Below are 24,157 nucleotides of genomic sequence, written 5' to 3'. Positions count from 1 at the left end.
GAGATGCTCAATGAAAGGGTAGTTGAGAAAAGGAGAGATGGTGGATCTGGGGATGGTGGGGGGTCCATTGCTGCAGCTGCAGGGGGATGGAGATGAAAAAAAGAAATATGCCAGACCTCCAGGGTAGGAAAGGGAAACAGAAGGGGAGGACAGAGATGGAAGATGGATGGTTAGCACGGAGAAAGAAGAAAGGAGAGCCTGATCAGAAGACAACCAAACCAACATGATTTGAAAAATAACCAGACAAGAAAAGGTAGGAAAAATAATTTTATTTTCTGTTTTGTGATTACAATATGTCAGATTTGAAATGTGTACCCTTCTAGAGCTGGTGTTGGACCGCGAATGTGAGCTAGGAATTAACAGAGAGAGGAAAATTATTATTTTGTTTACACCACAGGACTAGTATGGGTAGGAGAGGGCAAAGGGGGTGAAGAGGCTATAAAATAAACCCACCAGGATGTTTGGAAAAAACCACCCAATTGGGCAGGAAAATTGAATCAAATTGAAAAATCGATTCAACAGGCTGAATCGAATGGACGCAGACATTACTCAGAATCAATAATCCAAAAACCTAAAAAAAACGCTCTGCTTATTCAGATATTATTGGGAATTCATATCTCACATAACATTCAACAAAAATGACAGCACAATCATAGAGACTTGTGATATAGGCTCCAACAGATACTTAAGAGTCTAAGAGCCAATTTTATTGTGGTCTGTTTTTCTCCACTTTTGCCTTTATGATTTTGATATCATTTTTGTGGAATGCTATGTGAATTCTCAATAATATCTGAATAAGCAGAGCGTGGTCTTTTTTTTGGATTACTGATTCTAAGTTCTATCCAGTACATCTGCCAAAACATTTGATTATTCTTGCAGGACATCTAAGTCAATGCCTGCCCAGAGCCCGCTCAAACGCCGCACATAACACTCCTCCCAACACGCCCCTTTGAGGTCTGGATGCACAGTGGCTTAGAAGTCCCACTGGATGGCCAGAATGTTGGTTTTGAAACCTGGCACGTGCGTCTTGTCAATTAGGACATCCAACTTAGGCAGGTTTTTGGACATCTGTTTTAATTATGAGCCCCATAGCCTCTGCAAGTTTTTTTTCCCCCCAGCAAATTACTGATTTTGAAAAATTACCAAGAGGTGGAAAGTTGTTTTAAACATTACTGATCATGTGACACTTCTTACCATGTGATCTGAGGCACATAAGGTTCAAAATCATATTGGGCGTCAGGTTCGTCATCTCTCTGCAAATGTCTGACATAAGAGGCATATTGCTGCCCCAAGTCATACAGCTTGCTGCTCTCACACAAAGTCTGGAAGTGCACTGGAAGCGGCGCCGTCTGCATGTGCATGATTTGGTAGTATGAGATGGTGGCCTGCAGTATGCAGAGAGAGAGTCAGGAGTGTGCATGTTAATGTTTATTTGTATTTAGATACCGCTCTTTGATTATAACATCAGTGTGGTGTATATCAATTTAACAAAAAAGGAAAAAAATGGCAAATAATCATGATACAAAGATAAGAAGAAAAATTAAAAAATAAATAAATACAAATAATAATTATTTAGTTGCTGTATTAAGAAATACCTAATTGAAAATTAAAACCAGATCATAAAAGAAATTAAAACGTACTTAAAATAAAAATAAACAAACTAAGAGGGAAATGCCAATCCAAATAAGCAAGGGGGTCTTTTACTAAGGCGCGTTAGCATTTAACGCGTGCTAAATCAGCTAGCATGCCTTAGTAAAAGACCCCCTAAGTTTTTAGCTTGGCTCTAAATGTAATATAAGTTCACCACGAAGTTCATTAGGAAGTGAGTTCCACAAGAAAGGTGGAATTTTGAGTTGACTTAAGTTGACTTGAGTTGACTTAAGTGCATTTCCCTGGAAGAGACTTAGGTATGAGGGTGTGGATTCAGAGGCTCTCTTACCGACTTGAGAATCTGGTCACTTTGCTTAATCACATCCTGAATCTGTCGGAGCACATTCACTTTTGTATCCTCCAGCTCCTGCTTCTGGGTCTTTGCATCGGCAATGCAGGTACGGTACGTAGCCATCGCTTCCTCCGCCTGCAACGTAAAGGCAACTGTAAGAGCAGAGGCAGCTGTCCCACCGTGTGCCCCCATCTATCCCCACACTTCCTTTCCTCACCTTGTTTTTGGCTTCTTCTTCCAGTTTGCGTTTTTTGTCCAGCGTTTTGGTAGTCGTACTGCTGCTGGCATTCAGCTGTTCCTCTTCTGCCTTCACTGTCACATATTTTGCTTTTTCATACTCTTCACTGCGCTGCATGTATCCCTGCTTTGACTTCCGCAGGTTGGACTCTGCATCTTGCTGAAGGAAACCCATTATAGGCCCAATCAAAAAACCCACACAGTGAAAGCTTAAATGGATTCAAAAGCAAACAAACTGACCTTAATCTCTTAAACTATTACCAACAAAAAACATAAGAAGATAAGAACTGCCATCTCCAGATCAGACCTTCGGTCCATCAAGTCCGGCGATCCGCACACGCGGAGGCCCAGTAATTTTAATCACCCATATCCCTCTATGCCTCTCGTAAGGAGATGTGCATCTAGTTTGCTACAACGGTGGATTCTGCAATAACCTCCTCTGGGAGAGCATTCCAGGTGTCCACCACTCGTTGCGTGAAACAGAACTTCCTGATATTTGTCCTGGACTTGTCCCCCCTTAGCTTCAATCCATGTCTTCTTGTCCGTGTCACATTGGACATTGTAAATAATTTTTTTTCCTGCTCTATTTTGTCGATTCCTTTCAGTATTTTGAAAGTCTCGATCATATCCCCTCACAGTCTCCTTTTCTCAAGGGAGAACAATCCCAGTCTCTTAAGTCGTTCCTCGTATTCTAAGTTCTCCATACCTTTTATTAGCTTCGTTGCTTGTCTCTGCACCCTCTCCAGCAGTTTTATATCCTTCTTTAGGTTGGGAGATCAATACTGGATACAGTATTCCAAGTGTGGTCTGACCATTGCTCTATAAAGCGGCATTATAACTTTCTCTGATCTACTCGTGATTCCTTGATTCCTTTCTTTATCATGCCTAACATTCTATTTGCTTTCTTTGCCGCTGCCGCGCATTGTGCCGACGGTTTCAGGGTCCTATCTATCAGTACACCCAGGTCCTTTTCTTGTTTGCTCTTACCCAGAGTTGCACCTGACATTCTATACTCGTGTTCCTTGTTCTTTCTGCCTAAATGCATTACTTTGCACTTTTCCACATTAAACTTCATCTGTCATTTCTCCGCCCATTTCTCTAACTGACACAAGTCACTCTGGAGTTCCTTGCTATCCTTCACCAAATAAGTTACCGAAGCCTTGGTGCTGCCCCCATTTGTTGTTGGATCATGCCTGTGAAGTCTAGTATTCCACGCCTTCATTTTGTTCCTGGCATCTGTAACATTTTCAGCATCTGCAATGGCCCACCTCTACTTTCTGGTAGCTCATAATGGGGGTCTTTTACTAAGGTGTGCAGGCCGATTTAGTGCACGTTAAATGCTAACACATCCATAGAATATAATGGGCGTGATTTGCATTTAGCGCGTGGTAAATTGGCTAGCGTGCCTTAGTAAAAGGACCCCAGTGAGAGAGCTCTGTGCAACAGAGTAATCGCTATTTGGTTTCAAGGTTTGGGAAAGTTAAAATGTCTTAATCGGTAATGTATCTGCTGTGTGCATTAGGGTTCATAGTCAAGTGCGCGCAAGACAAAAGCGCGCGGACAATTGTGCCAAGACAACTGAGTGCATAACAATAGCGCGCAGGACTTTATGGCGCAAGACAACTGAGCGCAAGATAATAGCACGCAGGACTTTATAGCGCAAGACAATTGAGCGCAAGACAATAGCGCGCAGGACTTTATAGCGCAAGACAACTGAGCACATGACAATAGCACGCAGGACTTTATAGCGTAAGACAACTGAGCACAAGACAATAGCGCGCAGGACTTTATAGCGCAAGACAATAGCGCGCAGGACTTTATAGCGCAAGACAATAGCGCGCAGGATTTTATAGTGCAAGACAACTGAGTGCATGACAATAGCGGCAGGACTTTATAGCGTAAGACAACTGAGCACATGACAATAGCACGCAGGACTTTATAGCGCAAGACAACTGAGCGCAGGACTTTATAGCGCAAGACAATAGCGCGCAGGACTTTATAGCACAAGACAACTGAGCGCAAGACAATAGCACGCAGGACTTTATAGCGCAAGACAACTGAGCACAAGACAATAGCGCGCAGGACTTTATAGCGCAAGACAATAGCGCGCAGGACTTTATAGCGCAAGACAACTGAGCGCAAGACAATAGCGCGCAGGATTTTATAGTGCAAGACAACTGAGTGCATGACAATAGCGGCAGGACTTTATAGCGTAAGACAACTGAGCACATGACAATAGCACGCAGGACTTTATAGCGCAAGACAACTGAGCGCAAGACAATAGCGCGCAGGACTTTATAGCGCAAGACAACTGAGCGCAAGACAATAGCACGCAGGACTTTATAGCGCAAGACAACTGAGCACAAGACAATAGCGCGCAGGACTTTATAGTGCAAGACAACTGAGTGCAAGACAATAGCGCGCAGGACTTTATGGTGCAAGACAACTGAGCGCATGACAATAGCGCGCAGGACTTTATAGCGCAAGACAATAGCGTGCAGGACTTTATAGCGCAAGACAATGAGCGCATGACAATAGCGCACAGAACTTTATAGCGCAAGGTAAATGGGCGCAGGTCTATATTGTGTTTGCAGTATTGTGGTCTGTGTATTGTGGTCTGTTGCCCCTCGTGCCTTCTTCCTATGCCCGCAGTGTCTATTCCTGTGATCCACGTTAACCAGATTCATCCTATATTCTCAGCACCAAGAGAGTAGGTAACCATAGTGATAAAAAGGCACTTGCAAAACACAGTCATGTATGACAATGACGTACCTTACATCCTTACGTCAACGTCTTGCGCATGATTGTGTTGTTAAAATTTCCTGTGCATGTGTTGTAGTTCACTGCGCGCAATTGTCCTGAGCTGTGTTGTCTTGCGCTCAATTGTCTTGCACTGAGTTGTCTTGCACGCATTTGACTTGCCACCGTGTATTAGATACTATCATAGACCGAGTAATTGTGAAATTATACCACTGGATATGGGCAGAATATCAAATTAATATAAATATTCTAGTTTGCTACCATACATTTATACTTTGAATATTGAGAAGACATGCAACTTTGTGATTTATCCCTATGAAACAGAACAGAAAGGAGAAGTGGAAAGAGATAATCTCCTATGTAGATATACTTTGTAGCTGATAACAAACAGTTGGATTATTCCAAAAAGATTCTCTCTTTTGGATATCTGAGGAAGCAGCAGAGCCACGGAGTCAGGTGTTTACTAGGTACACTATTTTTAACCTGTAAATTGAGAGCCTAAACTAAGGTGAGATGTCCTGCAGCCAGTGGCGTAGCGAGGGTGAGAGGTGCCCAGGTGCTGGCGCCCCTCCCCCTCCCTCTTCTCCGTCCACTTCCCCACATTCCTTCCCCGCCCCCTTCTGCCATGTGCAGCCGCTCACCTTCCCCCATACCTCTGTAACGTTCCTGGTGCGAGCAGCAACCCCCAAGCGAGCAGCAACCCCCACGCCAGTGTTGGCTCTTCCTCTGATGTCACTTCCTAGGGGCGGGTTCAAGAAGTGACATCAGAGGAAGAGCTGACGCTGGCACGACAGCAGCTTGGAGGTTGCTTCTTGTGCCAGGGACGTTAGAGGTATAGGGGAAGGGACGTGGCACATATGTGCGGCAGTGGGGGAGCGAGGCAGGGAAGGAGCGGGGGGGTGGTGGTGGAGAGGAGGATGGGTGCCTGCGCCCTCACCAAGACAGTGCCTGGGGAAGACCGTCCCCATACTATGCCACTGCCTGCAGCCTCAAAACATGCTGGTCTCTCCTGTCAAATGCATGCAGGACATTGGCATGCCAACAATTTTACCCTGACATTTGCATGCAGGACAAATGCGTACTGCCAGTACATCGTCAATACTGCGTTCCCATATGCGCTCTGAGGGAGGGTGTCGGGGGAACCCCCCCCACTACACTCATACTACTCGTGCTCTTGTTGAGGGGGGTGTAAGGGGGGAAACCCCCCCACACTTAACTTACAACTAGCCCACGAGCACTTTGCCCTTCCCGTTTCTGCTCTGAGGGGGGGTGAGGGGGAACCCCCTACACACTCACACTCTCGTTCAGGGGCAATGCCAACGTTCTCTTTGCCGCAAACTACCCCCCATACACTTACAATTCCATCGACAATTCCCCTCCCTTCATGCGTGCACTTGTCAATGCACGCATTTGATGAAGTGGAATTGTCAGCATGCCAATGTCCTGCGCACTATTGACGGTGTGCCCTCCTTCATACCAGTTTCCTCTGTGCTCGCTGCCACTGTTCCTTTATCTCCTTCCTTCTCTTCTCGTGCTCCAGGCGCCTCAGGGTCAGTGGCTGAAAGAAGAAAAAGAAAGCATGTCATGATCGAGTAAAGACAAATAATATCATAATGCGTCTTTACTGCTCCATGGTGAGACCACACCTTGAGTATTGTGGGCAATTCTAGTCAGCACATCTAACAAAAAAAAAATAGTGAAACTGGAAAAGGTACAAAGAAGGGCGACCAAAATGATTAAGGATTAGAAGGAAAGGGGGTAGTTCTGCAGGGTACCAGGTGAATCCTATTGATTGGTCCATTAATAATTGAGGATGACTTCCTACTTTTTCTTTACAGTTTTGGGAATATGTATCACTCCTTCTGATGTGTGAAATTGTCTCTCCATTGAGTCTTAAAATTATTTGTCAAACAGATTAATGTTTGGAGTAGTTAAAAAAATTTTATTTTTGTTATGTCAAAATGACAAGGCTCTTGTGTACTTCAATAACTTTATTGTTGAATTATTAAAATAAAATTATTAAAAAAGGAAAAAAAAAAGATTAAGCATAGAACAATTCTGTGAGGAAAAGCTAAAGAGGTTAGGGCTCTTCGGTTTGGAGAAGAGACAGCTAAGGGAGCATAACAAAATCCTGAGTGGAGTACAATGGGTAAATGCAAAGCAATTGTTTACTCTTTCAAAAAGTGCAAAGATTAAGGGATCATGAAGCTACATGGTAGCACAATTAAAACAAATCAGAGAAAATATTTTTTTTCATCCAGCATATAGCTAAGATCTGGAACTCATTGCTAGGACAAGTATGGTGATAAAAAGCAGTTAATGCAGCTGAGTTTAAAAATGATTTGGACAAATTCCTGGAGAAGAAGTCCATAAACAATTATAGTAGACCTGGAGAAAGCCACTGCTTATCCATCTTGCTACTTTTTCAGATCTTGCCCAGGGACTTGTGACTTGGATTGGCCACTGTTGGAAACAGAATTTTAGGTTAGACGTGCCTTTGGTCTAACCCAGAAAGGCAGCTTTTATGTTCTTGTGTTCTAAGATCATTCAACCTGCCTAGTGGAAATTCATTCATTTTGGATAGACACCCAGGGTTAGAAAGGGCAGAAAAGACATTGCAAGAAAGGAGGAAGGGAAAGGATATTGCAGCCACATAAGATCTCTAATGAAGGGAACTTTATATATGAGTTTAATATGCATCAGGATTCAAGCTTCAGCAGCACTAGCTCTGACTGAGCATATCCCAACTGCCTAGTCCAAGGGTAGGCAATTCCGGTCCTCGAAAGCCGGAGCCAGGTCAGGTTTTCAGGATATCCACCATGAATATGTATGAGATAGATTTGCATGCACTGCCTCCTTGAGATGCTAATCTGTCTCATGCATATTTATTGTGGATATCCTGAAAACCCGACCTGGCTCTGGCTCTCGAGGACTGGAATTGCCTACTCCTGGCCTAGTCCCATAGAGCAGTGGTTCCCAACCCTGTCCTGGAGGAACACCAGGCCAATCGGGTTTTCAGGCTAGCCCTAATGAATATGCATAAGAGAGATTTGCATATGATGGAAGTGATAGGCATGCAAATTTGCTTCATGCATATTCATTAGGGCTAGCCTGAAAACCCAATTGGCCTGGTGTTCCTCCAGGACAGGGTTGGGAACCACTGCCATAGGGCACATCTGGAGACAGCCCATGTATTGTCCCACTCAGAGGAGAGTCAAGAGATTTCTACTGGAGTGTCTAACTTAGAGGTGGGTTAGGGACTTTTACCTGGAGGCACATCAAAGAGAGGGGGGGGGGATCATCTCTCCTACAATAAGGAAAGGGGTATCTCACCTGTAGGAAAGTCTGATTTTGCAGGGTGCTTGCTGCCTGCAGGACCCCATGGCCATACTCCGTGTCCTGCTCGAGGGCTAGCGAATAGATGGACAGGAAAGGCATGTGAGGCTGGAGAGACACAGAAAGAGCAGTTAACAGCCAGATTGAGTAAGCGAGTATTTAGAGCACAGGTGTCGAAGTCGGTCCTCGAGGGCCGCAATCCAGTCGGGTTTTCAGGATTTCCCCAATGAATCTGCATGAGATCTATTTGCATGCACTGCTTTCAATGCATATTCATTGGGGAAATCCAGAAAACCCGACTGGATTCCGGCCCTCGAGGATCGACTTTGACACCCCTGATTTAGAGCAATCCTCTGTGTGCTCCTTAGAATCTCTCTCATGAAAATGTTTTTCTATTGATGGGGAGGCAGAAGATAAGGTGCAGTTTACCTCCTGAGTTATTTGCCTGCAGGCATTACCCAGCTTCTGTAGCCCTTTAGCAAACTCCATCTCTGAAAGACAAGGACAAGGAATTTGCAGGGATAAAAACAGATCTCCCAAGCATCCCATGGCTGTCAGCCAGTGGCGTAGTGCAGAGGGTGCGGTCCTCCCTGTGCGCGGTTTTCCTAAGGGTGCGGCAGCACCCCTCCTCCTCTCTGCCCCCCCAAGCGCTTGATCATTTGCCTGCCCATTCGCTTGCCAACTCACTCGCTCCTTGCTTGCCCGCCCGCTCTCCGCTCCTCTCCTTGCCTTCCCCTGTACCTTTTTGAAGCTCTCTCTGATGTCACTTCTGGGACCCATGCCTAGGAAGTGACGTCAAAGGGGGTACGGGGAAAGGGAAGGGGGTGTGCATGCCACTGCTGCAGCACTAAAATCCCACCTATTGCACTGACCCCTATTATTGTCCACTATCCACACTTGCATATCCTCTAGTACCTTGTCATACACACTCTGCTCCCTGCCCCATCTCACCCAGTGTGGTCCTCTTCTCCAGGTAGTAAATGAGATCCTTCATGTACTTTGATATGTTCTTGGAGTACTGCAGGGCAGCATCTACACCACCCTCATAGCGTTGCAGCATGATATCTACTGCCTCTGCAGATGGACTGCCTGAAATAAGTACACAGTAACGTGCTCAACACAGTTTCTATCACCCGTCAGTAAACTGAGCGCCTTTTAGGCTCAATATCTCATTGCTGTCATCTTGTTTATTCTCTCCTTTGTTCACTTCTGAAATGTGAGAAGACACTCACCCAAATCCACATATTCAGGATGAAGTTGTGTATAATCTGGACCTGGGATCCCACTGTAGAGATTCTCCATTGACTGCAGGTTGGAGAGAATAAAACAGAAGGGAGTGCTAATTTTGGGTGTAGATGTCAGAAGGAAAGCTGGAGAATTTTTCCTTCGCTGCTCCTTGTCATCAAGCAAGCCATTCTCCGTTACTAACTCCTAGTTCCACATTCACCACCTCATTGTACTATACGTTTGGAATAGAAAGACTTTTACTGAGACTCCCTCTCTGACTTTATTTAAATCTAGTCTAAAACCACTCCTTGCTGATTTCAACCTTTTATTTCTCTTTTTTTTAATTCTTTATTGATTTTCCAAACTTCAATAGTGCAATACACAAATATATCACATATAATAAGTCAATAAAAGCACATTCAACTTACAAATATACATAACCAACCATTTTCTCCCAGCCACCCACCCAATGATTATTCAATAAAACACAGAAACATAGATTTTCCCAATAACCTTACCCTATTCAAATTAATAATATCCTCCCATCCTCCCACCCACCCTAAGTGTAAATATTCAAAGATCAAAATTAGGACAGAAATAGCCCCCCCCCTTCCCTGTGTATGAAAATAAATACTGACTCACAATGAAAGACCTACTATAGTGAGGTAATATAAGATATCAACGGGCCCCCAAACCAATTTAAATATATTACTGTGCCTCAAACTATCGGCATTCATTTTTTTCATATCTATAGCTGGAGCAAAGATTTGCCCACCAAAAAGGGAAATTTAGACAATCGTAATTCTTCCAATTTCAACCTTTTATTTCTAATAACTTTCCAAAGTCTCTCTTGCTCTGTATGTTTTCTTGGATGTAAACTCTCTATGGTAGGGAATGTCTCATGTATGTATTTGTAGAGTGCTGTTGATATGTCCAGCAGTAGCTTTGCAGTGACTGGTGAATACCATTGTGCTGCAGAAGAGCAGTTTGCCTGAATCTTTCTATATCACTTGTACTGAAATTATGGCAAAACCCAGGCATATCGTAACCTGTTAACTGTATATTATGTAGGTTTAACCTGTAACCCATTCTGAGCTCTTTGGGGACAACGGGACAGAAAAATAAATGAAATAAATACCCCAGAATCATTTACCAACAATAAAGATACCTCTCAGTAAAAGGGTCATGGAGAACCATGACTGGGATATAGTTATACCGGGCTATAATCTGTTCAGGAAAGACAGGGTATGAAGAACAGGAAGGGGGAGTGGCATCATATGTTAAAGATCATATTAAAGCTACACAATTGCAGGATTTGCATGGTAAGGAAGAGACATTGTGGGTCAGTCTGGTGGAAAGAAGGAGTGGAAAATGTATTTATACTGGTGTGATATACAGTGTTCCTCCGCGAATTTGCGGTTCACGAATTGTGGACTCGCTTATTCGCGATTTGCTCCAACCGCCTCTTCCAGTAGTAAAGTCGGGCTATACCAATCAGGAGCTGTGTGTTAAAGCAGCTCCTGATTGGTATAGCCTGACATTACTACAGGAAGAGGCGGTCGGAGCAGACCGCGAGTGATTTTCTTCACCCGCCAGCACTCCAACTGCCCTCTCCTTCCTCCCCTGCCTTTTGACAGTACGTAAATTAATGGAAATGCTTTTAAAACAGAGTAGTGACGTTTCTGGAATCCAGTGGATTACAGGACCCAACATGGATTCACTAAGAGGTAGGTCTTATCAGACAAATCTGATCAATTTCTTTGACTGGGTGACTAGAAAATTGGATAGATGAAGTATGCTAGATGTGGTCTATTTAGATTTTTTTTATTTTTTTAAATTTAAACCAGAAGACTCCACTTCCCAGACTCTCTCTGTGCATGCGCAGTGGGCCAAACATCGAACTGAACAAGAAAAAAAGACCATGGAGCTCTGAAAAGTTCTTCAGAGGACCATTCCATCCAGAGAAACCATCCAAGAGAAGGAGAATCCCCAGCAGGGCCCAGGAAGGCAATGTAGATAGAGGGAGTGTGCTAGATGTGGTCTATTTAGATTTTAGCAAAGCCTTTGACAGTGTCTCACACAGACATCTAATAAATAAACTGGGTGCCCTCTTGATGGGCCCCACAGTGACAGACTGGGTTAGGAACTGTTTGAGTGAAAGGCAACAGAGGGTAGGTGTCAATGGAGATCTCTTTCAGGAAAGGGATGTTACCAGTAGTGTACCTTAAGGTTCAGTTCTTGAGCCTATTCTTTTTAACATTTTTGTAAGCGATATTGCTGAAAGGCTGGCAGGTAAGATCTGCAATAGAGTAGACACCCCTGATGATGTGAATAACATGAAGAAGGACTTAGCAAAGCTTGAAGAATAGTCTGAAATTTGGCAGCTAAGAAATGTAAGGGAATGGTACAGTTTAGGGGGTGAAGAACTTATGTGCACAATAGAAGAACGGCACTTGGGTGTGATAGTATGTGATGATCTTAAGGTGGCCAAACAGGTCGAAAAGGTGACAGCAAAAGAAATGCTAGGTATGGCTAGTAGGAAAAGGAGGTATTGATGCCCCTGTGATACCTCATTTAGAATTGTGTACAATTCTGGAGACCGCACCTTCAAAAAGAAATAAACAGGATGAAATCGGTCAAGAGGAAGGTTACTAAAATAGTCAGTGGTCTTCGTCATAAGGCATATGGGGACAGACTTACAGATCTCAATATGTATACTTTGGAGGAAAGGCAGGAGAGGGTAGATATGATAGAGATATTTAAATACCTACATGGCATAAAAACTCATGAGGCGAGTCTCCATTTGAAAAGAAGCTCCGGAATGAGAGGGTATAGGACGAAATTAAAAGGTGATAGGCTTTGGAGTAGTCTAAGAAAATACTTTTTTACAGAAAGGGTGGCAGAAGCATGGAACAGTCTCCAAGAAGAGGTAGTGGAGACAGAGACTGTGTCTGAATTCAAAAAAGCGTGGGATAGGCATGTGGGATCTCTTAGGGAGAGGACAAGATAATGGATGCTGTGGATGGGCAGACTGGATAGGCCATTTGATCTTTATCTGCCATCATATTTCTGTGTTTCTATTTTACATCCCTTGGTGTAACGATTCAGACCCATCTCTCTCATGAATTTTTCCTGTTCTTCCCCAAGATTTGCGGTGTTACTTGATTCAGCAAACCCCCTCACCCTGTATTCAGGAGAAACTCTACAGACAGAGATAGCTGTCCAGTACTATCAGTTCATACCTGGAAAGAGCTGCCTTTAAAGTGTTCAAGCTGCTTCATTACTCAGACCTTACTAGTCTCAAGTGTGCATTTCACTGCACTGCAATGTGGCAGAACCCACCTGAGTATTGTCTCCTGGAGGCAGAGAAAGGAGTGTGCTGCTGTCCACTTCACCCATGAGCAATTCTGAAATACTGAAAGAGAAGAGACAGCTGAAAAGGGTCCATTACCATTCCAGAAAGCACTGTGAGATGAGGAGGATGCAGATAAAACAATTGTGGATATCCTCAGTGCATGTAATGATCATATAAAAGTAGTTTAAAAGCAGACTGAAAACCTTTTTGATATAGCCTTCAATCCATAACCCTACTCCCATTGCTCTCCAAACCAGCCAGCAGATTAACCGTTCCCCTTATAACTGTATTCATGAGATCCTGTTTGTCTGTCTTGTCTGTTTAGATTGTAGGGACTGTCTTCTTTGTGTAATTAAACTCTGGAATTAGTTGCTGGAGAATGTGGTGAAATCAGTTAGCTTAGTGGGATTCAAAGAAGGCTTGGATAATTTCCTAAAAGAGAAGTCTACAGGCCATTATTGAGATGGCTTGGGGAAATCCACTGCTTATTCCTAGGATAAGCAGAATAAAATCTGTTTTACTAATTAGGATCTAGCTAGGTGCTTGGGATCTGGGTTGGCCACTGTTGGAAACAGGATATTGGGCTTGATGAACCTTTGGTCTGTCCCACTATGGCAATTCTAATCTATCTAATCTTTAGTCTTATATACCGGGTCATTCCGAGAGGGACTCGAACCAGTTAACAAAACATTATCTTAAGACCATAGATAAACAGTCCATAAAAGGAAGAGTCATTAAATATCAACAGAGAGTTGAGTTGTCAGCTAGCAATTCTATCAATTATCAGTAAGATATTTTGTAAATAGATACGTTTTCAAGGTTTTTCTAAAACAAGTCAGCGAAGAGAGAGTTGTAATAACTGATGGAAGCTCATTCCAAATTTTGACCATAGTGAATGGCAGAAAATGTGAACGCCTACCTATACATCTGGTAGCATTATAGAAATAATTAATAGTAGTAGTAGTAAATGAAAGATAATTGTCTACTCTTTCAAAAAGTACAAAGGCTAGGGGAGCTGCCATGAAGTTTTGTGGCTCAGAGATGGTGTTTGAATTGTGCAACAGTAAGTTGTCAGCATACTTGGTCACTGTTACATTTTCAAATAGCGGCAAGAAGAGATGACCTGATGATTTGTGAACCACTGGTATGGGAGAGTTTTTGTGATCTTTAATAAAGACATGAGTCAAAACGGTGTCAGGTCAAAAGCGCGCCGGGACAAAGGCGCGCACAGACAATTGAGTGCAGTGCGGAGGTGCACGCCGCACAAAATTACTGTTTTTACGGCTCCGACGGGGGGGGGGGGCGTGGGGGGGAACCCCCCCACTTTACTTAATAGAGATCGCGCCGCGTTGTGGGGGCATTGTGGGGGGTTGTAACCCCCCACATTTTACAGAAAACTTCACTTTTTCCCTGTTTTTAGGGAAAAAGTTAAGTTTACAGTAAAATGTGGAGGGTTACAACCCCCCAAACCCCCCACAACGCCAGCGCAATCTCTATTAAGTAAACTGGGGGGGGGCTCCCCAACAAAACCCCCTGCCGGAGCCCCTAAAAACTGTAATTTTCTTCGGCGCGCGCCTCCATCTTGCGCTCAGTTATCGGCGCGCCTTTGTCTTTCGCCGACTTGTCTATGAACCAAAAAGTAAGCCATCCATTTGAAGACTTAAATAACCCTACACAGCTGTGTTTTGACGGCTAATAAACTCATATATTTAGTAGACAGACGCATTCTTTCTTTCCTCAGTACATGTACACTGTGCAGTACTGATAGTGTAAATGCAAGTCACTTATCTACTCTTTCAAAAAATACAAAGACTATGGGACTTGCCACAAATGGTAGAAAATATGTTTTCACTTAGTGCATGCAGTAGTTAAGCTTTGGGCCATGACATGGCAAATGAGGTTTAACGTGAATAAGTGTAAGGTGATGCACGTCGGTAACAAAAATCTTATACACGAATACAGGATGTCCGGTGCGGTACTCAGAGAGACCCACCAGGAAAGAGACTTGAGAGTACTGGTCGACAAGTTGATGAAGCCGTCCGTTCAATGTGCGGCAGCAGCGAAAAGGGCAAACAGAATGCTTGGAATGATTAAGAAGGGGATCACGAACAGATCGGAGAAGATTATCATGCTGCTGTACTGGGCCATGGTACACCCCCTGCTGGAATACTGCATCCAGCACTGGTCGCTGTACTTGAAGAAGGACACGGTACTTCTCGAAAGGGTCCAGAGAAGAGCGACTAAAATGGTTAAGGAGCTGGAGAAGTTGCCATACAGTGAGAGATTAGAGAAACTGGGCCTCTTCTCCCTTGAAAAGAGGAGACTGAGAGGGGACATGATCGAAACATTCAAGATAATGAAGGGAATAGACTTAGATAAAGACAGGTTGTTGTTGCTCTTTCTCTTTCAAACGTTGCCGGTCGCAGTCCCACATTTGGTGTTGAAGCAATTACATGCTTTGTTTTTTCGCTTTATTTGGCAGGGGAAATCTCCTCGTATCTCTAGAGCTGCTTTGTGGGCAGCTAGGGATAGAGGGGGACGTGCGGTACCTAATTTATTGTGGTACTACCGGGCTGCACAGCTGCGGCTATTATTGGATTGGGAGATTGCTGATTTTAAGTTGGCGGTGCGTATTGAACAACATTTTGTGGGACGCCCATGTTTGAAACGTTGGCTTTGGTCCTCCTCTATTGATCTTGAGCGACTGGCGGTCCCAGGAAATCCGTTTTTGGAACATCTTCTGAGAGTGTGGGGGGTTACTAAACGGCGTTGGGGGGCTGGGGTAGGCCCCTCGATTCTTGGTGCAGTGCGCGGTGAGCCTATGTTCCCGGCGGGTGGGGAGAGTTCTGTGTTTGTGCGGTGGGAACGGTTGGGGTTGGCTACCTTTCGAGATGTGCTTCAGAAGGGGGTCCTGGTGTCTTTTGAAACCTTCCAGATTAGTGCTGATTTGCCCAGGGGAGACTTTTTGGCTTATTCTCAGATACGTCATTTCCTTCACTCTCAAAAGTGGGATAGGGGACCCATTCAATCTCTAGATCCCTTCGCTCACTTGTGGGTCACTCTTCGGAACTTACCTAAACCCATTTCTGTTCTTTACCAATATATTCGGGGCTCCTTTTCCTTTCCGGCTCTCTATCAACGGGCTTGGGAGGTAGACTTGCACTGTACCTTTTCTGTTGAGGAGTGGTTTAGAATGCATATCGAAGTGGGAAAAGCCTCTTCTTGTGCACTTATTAAGGAAAATGCCTATAAAGTAACCATGCGCTGGTATTACACACCTGCCCGTCTCCATCGTATGTTTCCTACAGTATCTGCCTTATGTTGGAGATGTGGGGTGGATAGGGGGACCTTTTTACATATATGGTGGGATTGTCCAGTTCTAAAGCCCTTTTGGAGGACTGTTGTGGGATGTTTATCACAATTGTTACAGATTTTCTTGCCTTTTTCTCCACAGGGATGTTTATTAGGCCTTTATAATGTTAGTCTGTATTCTTGGCAGACAAAGCTCCGACGTTGGGGTTTGGCGGCAGCAAAATGTTTGATTGCTGCCCATTGGAAACAGGGACTGGCACCTACTCATTTGGATTGGACTTCGAAGCTTCAGTTTATTGTTCAAATGGAATTATCTATTGCAAAGCGGCATGGGTATTATTATACTTACACCAGGACTTGGACGAGAATAATAGAAAAAATCGAATCTTTACACTGAGCTTTTTTTCTGGGGGGGGAGGGATTGTGTCCAGGGGGACTTCCCTGAAGAAACCACAGGGAGTCCCTCTCTGAGGGTAATACAGTTGGTAAGATGGGGGGGGGGTATTGTGGAGTTCTGATTGATGATAAGTATTGGGGGCTGTTTGGGTTCTGTTGGGAGAGATTTCTGCTGTTTGTACTGCTGGGGGAGCATTCTGTGACTTGGGAGCTTTTTGTATGCTTGCTCTCCTATCTGTTGATGTCCCTGATATTTATATTCTGGTTTGTATAATTTTCTCAAAACTTTTTCAATAAACATTTATTGATTAAAAAAAAAGACAGGTTGTTCACCCTCTCCAAGGTAGAGAGAACGAGAGGGCACTCTCTAAAGTTAAAAGGGGATAGATTCCGTACAAATGTAAGGAAGTTCTTCTTCACCCATAGAGTGGTGGAAAACTGGAACGTTCTTCCGGAGGCTGTTATAGGGGAAAACACCCTCCAGGGATTCAAGACAAAGTTAGACAAGTTCCTGCTGAACCAGAATGTACGCAGGTAAGGCTAGACTCAGTTAGGGCACTGGTCTTTGACTTAAGGGCCGCCGTGGGAGCGGACTGCTGGGCACGATGGACCACTGGTGTGACCCAGCAGCAGTAATTCTTATGTTCTTATGGAAGCCTCACCAGAAGATGTGATAGAAGCCGTTTGTGGAGCTGAGTTTAAAAAAGGTTTGGATAAATTTCTGGAACAAATGTCAATAAACTATTATTAAGGCAGATGAGGGAAAAGTAACTGCTTATCCCTGGAGCTAAGTAGCAGGGGTTATACTTTTTGGGGTCCTGCCAGGTACTTGTGACCCAGATTGGCCACTGTTAGAAAGAGGATACTGGACCTGATGGACATTTGGTCTGACCCAATAAGGCAGGTTCTTATGTTGAATGCTATCTGCCATAGACATATGCATACACATAAACCCTTCCACTGATCTTAACCTTTCCTTAAGTGTCCCCCTCTCCCCAGGTTCCATGGCTAGAGGCAGTGGCGTACCTAGCATATGTGACACCCGGGGCCCATCATTTTTTTGACACCCCCCATCTATATGAAAAATATGATTTTTAGTAACAATCCACATATTGCACAACAAGAGTGTACCTAGGAAAAGGCAGCATCTTAAACACTGCAGTGAGCACTAGAACACCAACACATACATTATAAAACTAAACAAGCCAGATCCCGCACAGTTAATTGATCCTATAGTCAATGCCAACTGAAAACTATGTTCTTTTCTTACACACAGAACAGAGATACACCCTCGCCCAATATGGAATAATCACAAACTAAAAATAGAAATATGTAGACAAAAGTTAAACTGAACCGCCAAGAAACCAGACTCTGTATACAATGCAACACCATAACACCACAAAAACAGTAACACGTGTCTTCTAATACTGTGCAAAATATAAAGACAGTAGATGTAAATTTGAAAAAACTGATACATAACAATCACCACTTTACAAATTAACAAATAAAAATAAAACAAATAATGAGAAATAAGAAAATACCATTTTATTGGACTAATCCCCGTAAGCTCGGTCCCCATCCCCGCAAACCACCTGATTCTATCCACACAAGCCTTGAATTGTTTTATATTGAACTTATTATATTAAAGTATAAAAAGAAACAATATTCTGTACAATTGTCAATTTATAAATCAGCGTCTTCTCCCCACTCTCTCTTCCCCATTTCCCTTCAGCGTCCTCAACCCACTCTCTCTCCACTTTCCTTCAGCGCACGCACATAAAAACAAGCAAGTAGAGGGGAACTCTCAGTTACACGTCTTAGCCTTTGCGGATGATATTATGTTGACTTTATCTTCTCCTCAGTCATCCTTGACCAGGGCCTTAGCCATCTTAGATGAGTTTAGTTTATATTCGGGGCTGATTCTAAATACCCAAAAATCAATAGTTCTGCCTTTGTATGGGGAGGTCCCTGGCACCTGGACGGGAGACTTTCCCCTACGGTGGGCGACTGACCATTTGACCTACTTGGGGATTAAGATACCTATGGACCTCACTAGACTGTACACACTGAATGTCTTGCCCCTCCTGACTCTTACACAGCAAAAATTGCAACTTTGGAGGGAATTTCCGTTGTCTCTGATGGGCAGAATTGCTCTGTATAATATGGTTTTGGTGCCTCAGTGGCTTTATGTGCTTCAAATGCTTCCGATCTTGTTGTCTATTAAACATGATAAATTAGTGAGCAAGAGCCTGACATCTTTCTTGTGGAATGGGAGGCGCGCAAGACTGGCGTTACGTGTCTTGATGCTTCCCAGATCACAAGGGGGTTTGGGATTGCAGAACTTGCGCTTGATTTCGCAGGCGTGTCAAATGCGTCACTTGAATGACTGGTTCCGGGGCACTCGCTACTTTTCTGCGACTGCTACGGAGCTCACGCTTTGTGACCCATACCACTTCAGTTATTTGCTTCATACTCGTCACCTTCCGAGTGGGTATGGTGGGGGTATGTTTATTATTCCTCTTCGCCAGGTGTGGAGGAGGTTATGCAAGTCTTTAAACATACCAACTACTGATACGGCTTACCTGCCTTTTCTAGACAATAAGGACTTTCCTCCGGGAACTTCTAGATACCCTCTTTCCATATGGAGAACTACTAATCTTCAATACATTTTTCAGGTGGTTACTTCGCAGGGTGTTGTGCCATCATTTCCAGTGATGCAAGCGGATTATCAATGGAAGCCTGGAGATTGGTTAGCGTATTCTCAGATGGTCTCCTATGTGCGGTCTCTTCAGAGGACAGGTCTTACCAACCAAAGTAGAGAGGCTCTATCGGAGGCCTTATGCTTGTCAGCTCAAGACCAGATTCCATTGCGGTACCATATTCGGTATCTTCGGGAGAGCCTGGGACCTATCTCTTATGATCATTATGCTGCTCTTTGGTCTCGAGATTTATCTTGTGCGATTACTGGACTACAAATACAAACTGGTCTCAAAAGAATATTGGTTCTCACAACATCTGTTGCTTTGATTGAGATGAACTATAAATTTTTTCTTCGACTTCACCGGTCTCCGGTTTATCTTCATAAAGTTAAACTATGCTCTACAGATACTTGTCTCAAATGCCACCACCCTCAGGCATCTTTAGGACATCAATACTGGACTTGCCCTCGAATTCAGGGCTTTTGGATTCAACTACAACGTCATATCACCAACATGTGGCATCATACTTACCTTCAGGGCCCCGAACTGCTCTTCACTTTGGACCATTTACCTAGAGCATCTCCTAAAGGATTTCGGGGTTTTTTGGAGAGGGCCTTGCCGCCGCGGGAGCGGACCGCTGGGCGAGATGGACCTCTGGTCTGCCTCAGCGGAGGCAACTTCTTATGTTCTTATGTTCTTATATAGACAGCATATATAAATTCTCAAAATGGACACATTTTGATCACTAAATTGAAAATAAAATCATTTTTCCTACCTTTGTTTGGTAATTTCATCAGTCTCTGGTTGCATTTCATTCTTCTGACTGTGCATCCAATATTTCTTCCCTTCTTTCAGCCTCCTGTATGCTTCCTCTCCTCCAGACCTCATTCCCTCCAACTTTTTCTTTGTTTCATCCTGCCCTCTTCTTTCTTTCTCTCTCTATGCCACCTTTCTTTCTCTATGTCTGTCTTTCTCTCTCTCTCCATGCCCCATTTCTTTCTTTCTTTCACCCTGCCCCCTTTTTTCTTTCTCTCTCTCTCCATGCCCCCTTTCTTTCTCTATGTCTGTCTTTCTCTCCGTGCCCCATTTCTTTCTTTGTTTCACCCTTCCCCCTTCTTTCTTTCTCTCTCTATGCCCCCTTTCTTTCTCTATGTCTGTCTTTCTCTCTCTCCATGCTCCATTTTTTTTCTTTCACCCTGCCCCCTTCTTTCTTTCTTTCTTTCTCAATGCCACTGCCATTGGGAAATATGCTGCTGCCACCGCCGCCATCGGGAACAGGCTGGTGCCGAGTTCTCCCTCCCTGCTTGTCTTCCCCGTGAGACTGACCAACTCTCGCCGCCCGACGTCAATTCTAACGTCAGAGAGGACGTTCTGGGCCAGCCAGGCAGTGATTGGCTGGCCCAGAATGTCCTCTCCGACGTCAGAATTGACGTCGGGCGGCGAGAGTTGTCGGCCCTGCGGGGAAGACAAGCAGGGAGAGCTTGTTCCCGATGGCAGCAGTGGCAGCCTCCCCGGTGGGTGGCCAGCTGTGCACCCCCTTGTGGCATGCACCCGGGGTGGACCTCCCACCCGTCGCACCCTTGGTACGCCACTGGCTAGAGGATCTCCTCAGGTCTACTTACGTGCTACTGAAGACCACAGCAATGTTCTCAAGAGACTTCTCAAAATCCCTCTTGTCCTGTTCAATATTGGATTCATAATGGAAGCCTAAATTAACAAGAAACAGAGAACCATAAATAACAACCGTTATAGGCCTGGACATGCTAAGAAAGCAGTCCATCACATTCCCTGTGCTGAATACACGGATCCATTGCACAAATCACCCCCTCCATCCTTCAAATGCTTCTTTCTTATCCACTTTACATATCACCATAATTTTGCTTCCTTATAAAACATATGACACATTGAAAGACCAAATGAATAAAGTGCTGTTTGGTTGGAATAACTTTAGGATGCTCTCCAAAGCATTGCCATTGAACACATTGAATCTGGGCAGTTCATCACTGCTTCCCTGTCCAGCTTCCAGTGCAATGACATCTACGGCCTCTTTTACAAAGCTGCACAAGCGGCTGCGCTGCGCTAATGGCACCAAAACACATAAAGATTTAAAGGGCTTCGGGGCTGTTTCCGCGCAGCTTTATAAAAGAGGCTGCTAGTCTCAGACATATCGAGGCATGTGTAGGTACCATGATTCTACCTAGGAAGTGTTCTATAATAACCTATTACCATGGCCTTTCTATTAGATTTAGGAAGTGTTTCATGAGTTTTCAAGAATAAGAGTATACCAGGCCATGTGCACCCTCACCTGGATTACTGCGTACAGCACTGGTCGCCATACATGAAGAAGGACATGGTATTACTCGAAAGGGTCCAGAAAAGAACGACTAAGATGGTTAAGGGGTTGGAGGAGCTGCCATACAGCAAAAGATTAGAGAAACTGGGCCTCTTCTCTCTCAAACAGAGATTGAGAGGGGGCATCATCGAAACATTCAAGGTACTAAAGGGAATAGACTTAGTAGATAAGGACAGGTTTTTCACCCTCACCAAGGTAGGGAGAATGAGAGGGCACTCTCCAGTGGCGTACCTAGCATATGTGACACCCGGGGCCCATCATTTTTTGGCACCCCCCCATCTGTATGAAAAACATGATTTTTAGTAGCAAGCCACACATCACACATGAGTACCTAGGAAAAGGCAACATCTTACATACTGCAGTGAGCAGTACAACATCAATACACCCATTGTAAAACTAAACAAGCCAGACTAGTACAGATCAATCCTACACCGTCAATCCTAACAGAACACCATGTCTTTCGAACACACAGAACACAGAAAATACCTTCTCCTAGTATGGAATATGTCATCACAAACTAACCCCTCCCTCTTTTACAAAACAATAGTGTGGATTTTAGCTACGGTGGTAACAGCTCTGATGCTCATAGAATTCTCAGCATCAGAGCTGCTACCACCACGGCTGGCGCTAAAAAACTCTCCACAGTTTTGTAAAAGGGGGGATAAAATAGAAATACATAGACAAAGGTTAAATTGAACCAACGAGAAGCTGGACTCTGCATACAATGCAACACCACAGAAACAGTGACACATGTCTCCTAAAGCAACAAATAAATAGAAAATTTTTGTTCTACCTTTGTCTCTGTTTTCTGTTTTCCTCATCTTCTTGTTACTCTCTTCCTTACATCCACTGTCTGCCATCTCTCTGCCCCTATGTGGCATCTTCTCTCCTTCTATGCCCCTTCCATCTCTCCTTTCACCCCCATTGGTCTGGCATCTCTCTCCTCTCCTTCCCTCTCCCACACCTCTCTTCTGCAATCCCTTTCTTCCCTCATTTTCCTTTATAATTTATTTTCTGCATCCATCTAGATTACGTTCTTACTACCCTCTCATCAATTTCCTTTTTTACTGTCTACCTACAGCTCGCCACCTCTTTCCCTCACCCCCTCCAGTATTTCCCTAACTCAATCATTTTCCCCCATCATGTGCCCTCCTTTTATTTATCCCCTCCTTCCATCCTCTGCCCTCTTCTCTCTCTCCCTTCTCTCCACTTCCATCATCTGCCCCTTCTCTCTTTCCCCCACTTCCATCATCTGCCCTCTTCTCTCTCCCCACTTCCATCATCTGCCCCTTCTCTCTCTTTCCCCCCACTTCCATCATCTGCCCTCTTCTCTCTCCCCCTTCTCTCCACTTCCATCATCTGCCCCTTCTCTATCTTTCCCCCCTCCTTTCATCATCTGCCCTCTTCTCTCCCCCCACTTCCATCATCTGCCCTCTTCTCTCCCCCCACTTCCATCATCTGCCCCTTCTCTCTCTTTCCCCCACTTCCATCATTTGTCCCCTTCTCTCCATCCACCACAGGCCCATCTTTCTCCCTCACCTTTCCAATTTTGGCAACAAGATCAGCAAGCCCCCCCCCTCCGCGACGGCACTCATCAGCATCAGCGCCCCCCTGCCCTGCGACAGCACTCAAGTTCGGCCTCCTTCTCCCGGCATCAGCAGAACTTCAGATCGGCAACAGGTGCTCAGTCAAAAGCTTCCCCTGACTGAACTGCCTGGGCGGAAACAGGAAGCTGAGTCAGGGGAAGCTTTTGACTGAGCACCTGTTGCCGATCTGAAGTTCTGCTGATGCCGGGAGAAGGAGGCTGAACTTGAGTGCTGTCGCGGGGCAGGGGGGGCGCCGATGCCGCTGAGTGCCGTTGTGGAGGGAGGGTGCACCGATGCCGCTGAGTGCCGTCGCAGCCCAGGAATTTTCCGGACCTGTCCGGCTGTGCACCCCCCCCTAAGGATGCACCCGAGGCAAACCTCCCCCCCCCCTTGGTACGCCACTGGCACTCTCTAAAGTTGAAAGGGGATAGATTCCGTACAAACGTAAGGAAGTTCTTCTTCACCCAGAGAGTGGTAGAAAACTGGAATGATCTTCCGGAGTCTGTCATAGGGAAAAACATCCTCCAGAGATTCAAGACAAAGTTAGACAAGTTCCTGCTGAACAAGGACGTATGCTGGTAGGGCTAGTCTCAGTTAGGGCGCTGGTCTTTGATCAAAAGGCCGCCGCGTGAGCGGACTGCTGAGCACGATGGACCACTGGTCTGACCCAGCAGTGGCAATTCTTATGTTCTTATGACTGTTTTATGCTTCTTGATCAACTCCTTGCTCACCACCTTTCTAAGGGCCTTCCTTAAGGACAAGACATGACATGGGGAATAACCTACATAGAGCAGCAATTGCAACCCTAAACATCTTACCAGGCAGACTGGATGGGCCATTTTGGGTTTTTTGTCTGCTGTCTTATACTATTATGTGACTATGTTACAAAGAGACTGGTGGTATTTTACTGTATGAGGGATCTTCAAAATGTTTCTACACTTTCATAATGCCATC

The 24,157-nt window shown here is 44.6% G+C and overlaps 1 protein-coding gene across 3 annotated transcripts in view; it reads right to left on the bottom strand.

The window, feature by feature from the left end:
• ARHGAP45 (Rho GTPase activating protein 45) overlaps positions 1–24,157 on the bottom strand; it is a 93,824-nt gene that overhangs the window by 43,332 nt on the left and 26,335 nt on the right. For all 3 annotated transcript variants that reach the window (XM_033955162.1, XM_033955161.1, XM_033955160.1), the window contains 10 exons: positions 20,887–20,971; positions 12,845–12,917; positions 9,508–9,580; positions 9,227–9,364; positions 8,705–8,766; positions 8,273–8,383; positions 6,417–6,497; positions 2,160–2,339; positions 1,940–2,077; positions 1,195–1,385 (listed from right to left, as the gene is read on the bottom strand). In XM_033955162.1, the coding sequence (XP_033811053.1) occupies positions 1,195–1,385; positions 1,940–2,077; positions 2,160–2,339; positions 6,417–6,497; positions 8,273–8,383; positions 8,705–8,766; positions 9,227–9,364; positions 9,508–9,580; positions 12,845–12,917; positions 20,887–20,971 (1,132 nt within the window). The remainder of the gene's footprint in view (positions 1–1,194; positions 1,386–1,939; positions 2,078–2,159; positions 2,340–6,416; positions 6,498–8,272; positions 8,384–8,704; positions 8,767–9,226; positions 9,365–9,507; positions 9,581–12,844; positions 12,918–20,886; positions 20,972–24,157) is intronic.

Source organism: Geotrypetes seraphini, chromosome 8 (assembly GCF_902459505.1).
Source record: "Geotrypetes seraphini chromosome 8, aGeoSer1.1, whole genome shotgun sequence".
Classification (NCBI taxonomy): Eukaryota; Metazoa; Chordata; class Amphibia; order Gymnophiona; family Dermophiidae; genus Geotrypetes; species Geotrypetes seraphini.
This window is presented reverse-complemented; position numbering and strand designations above follow the sequence as displayed.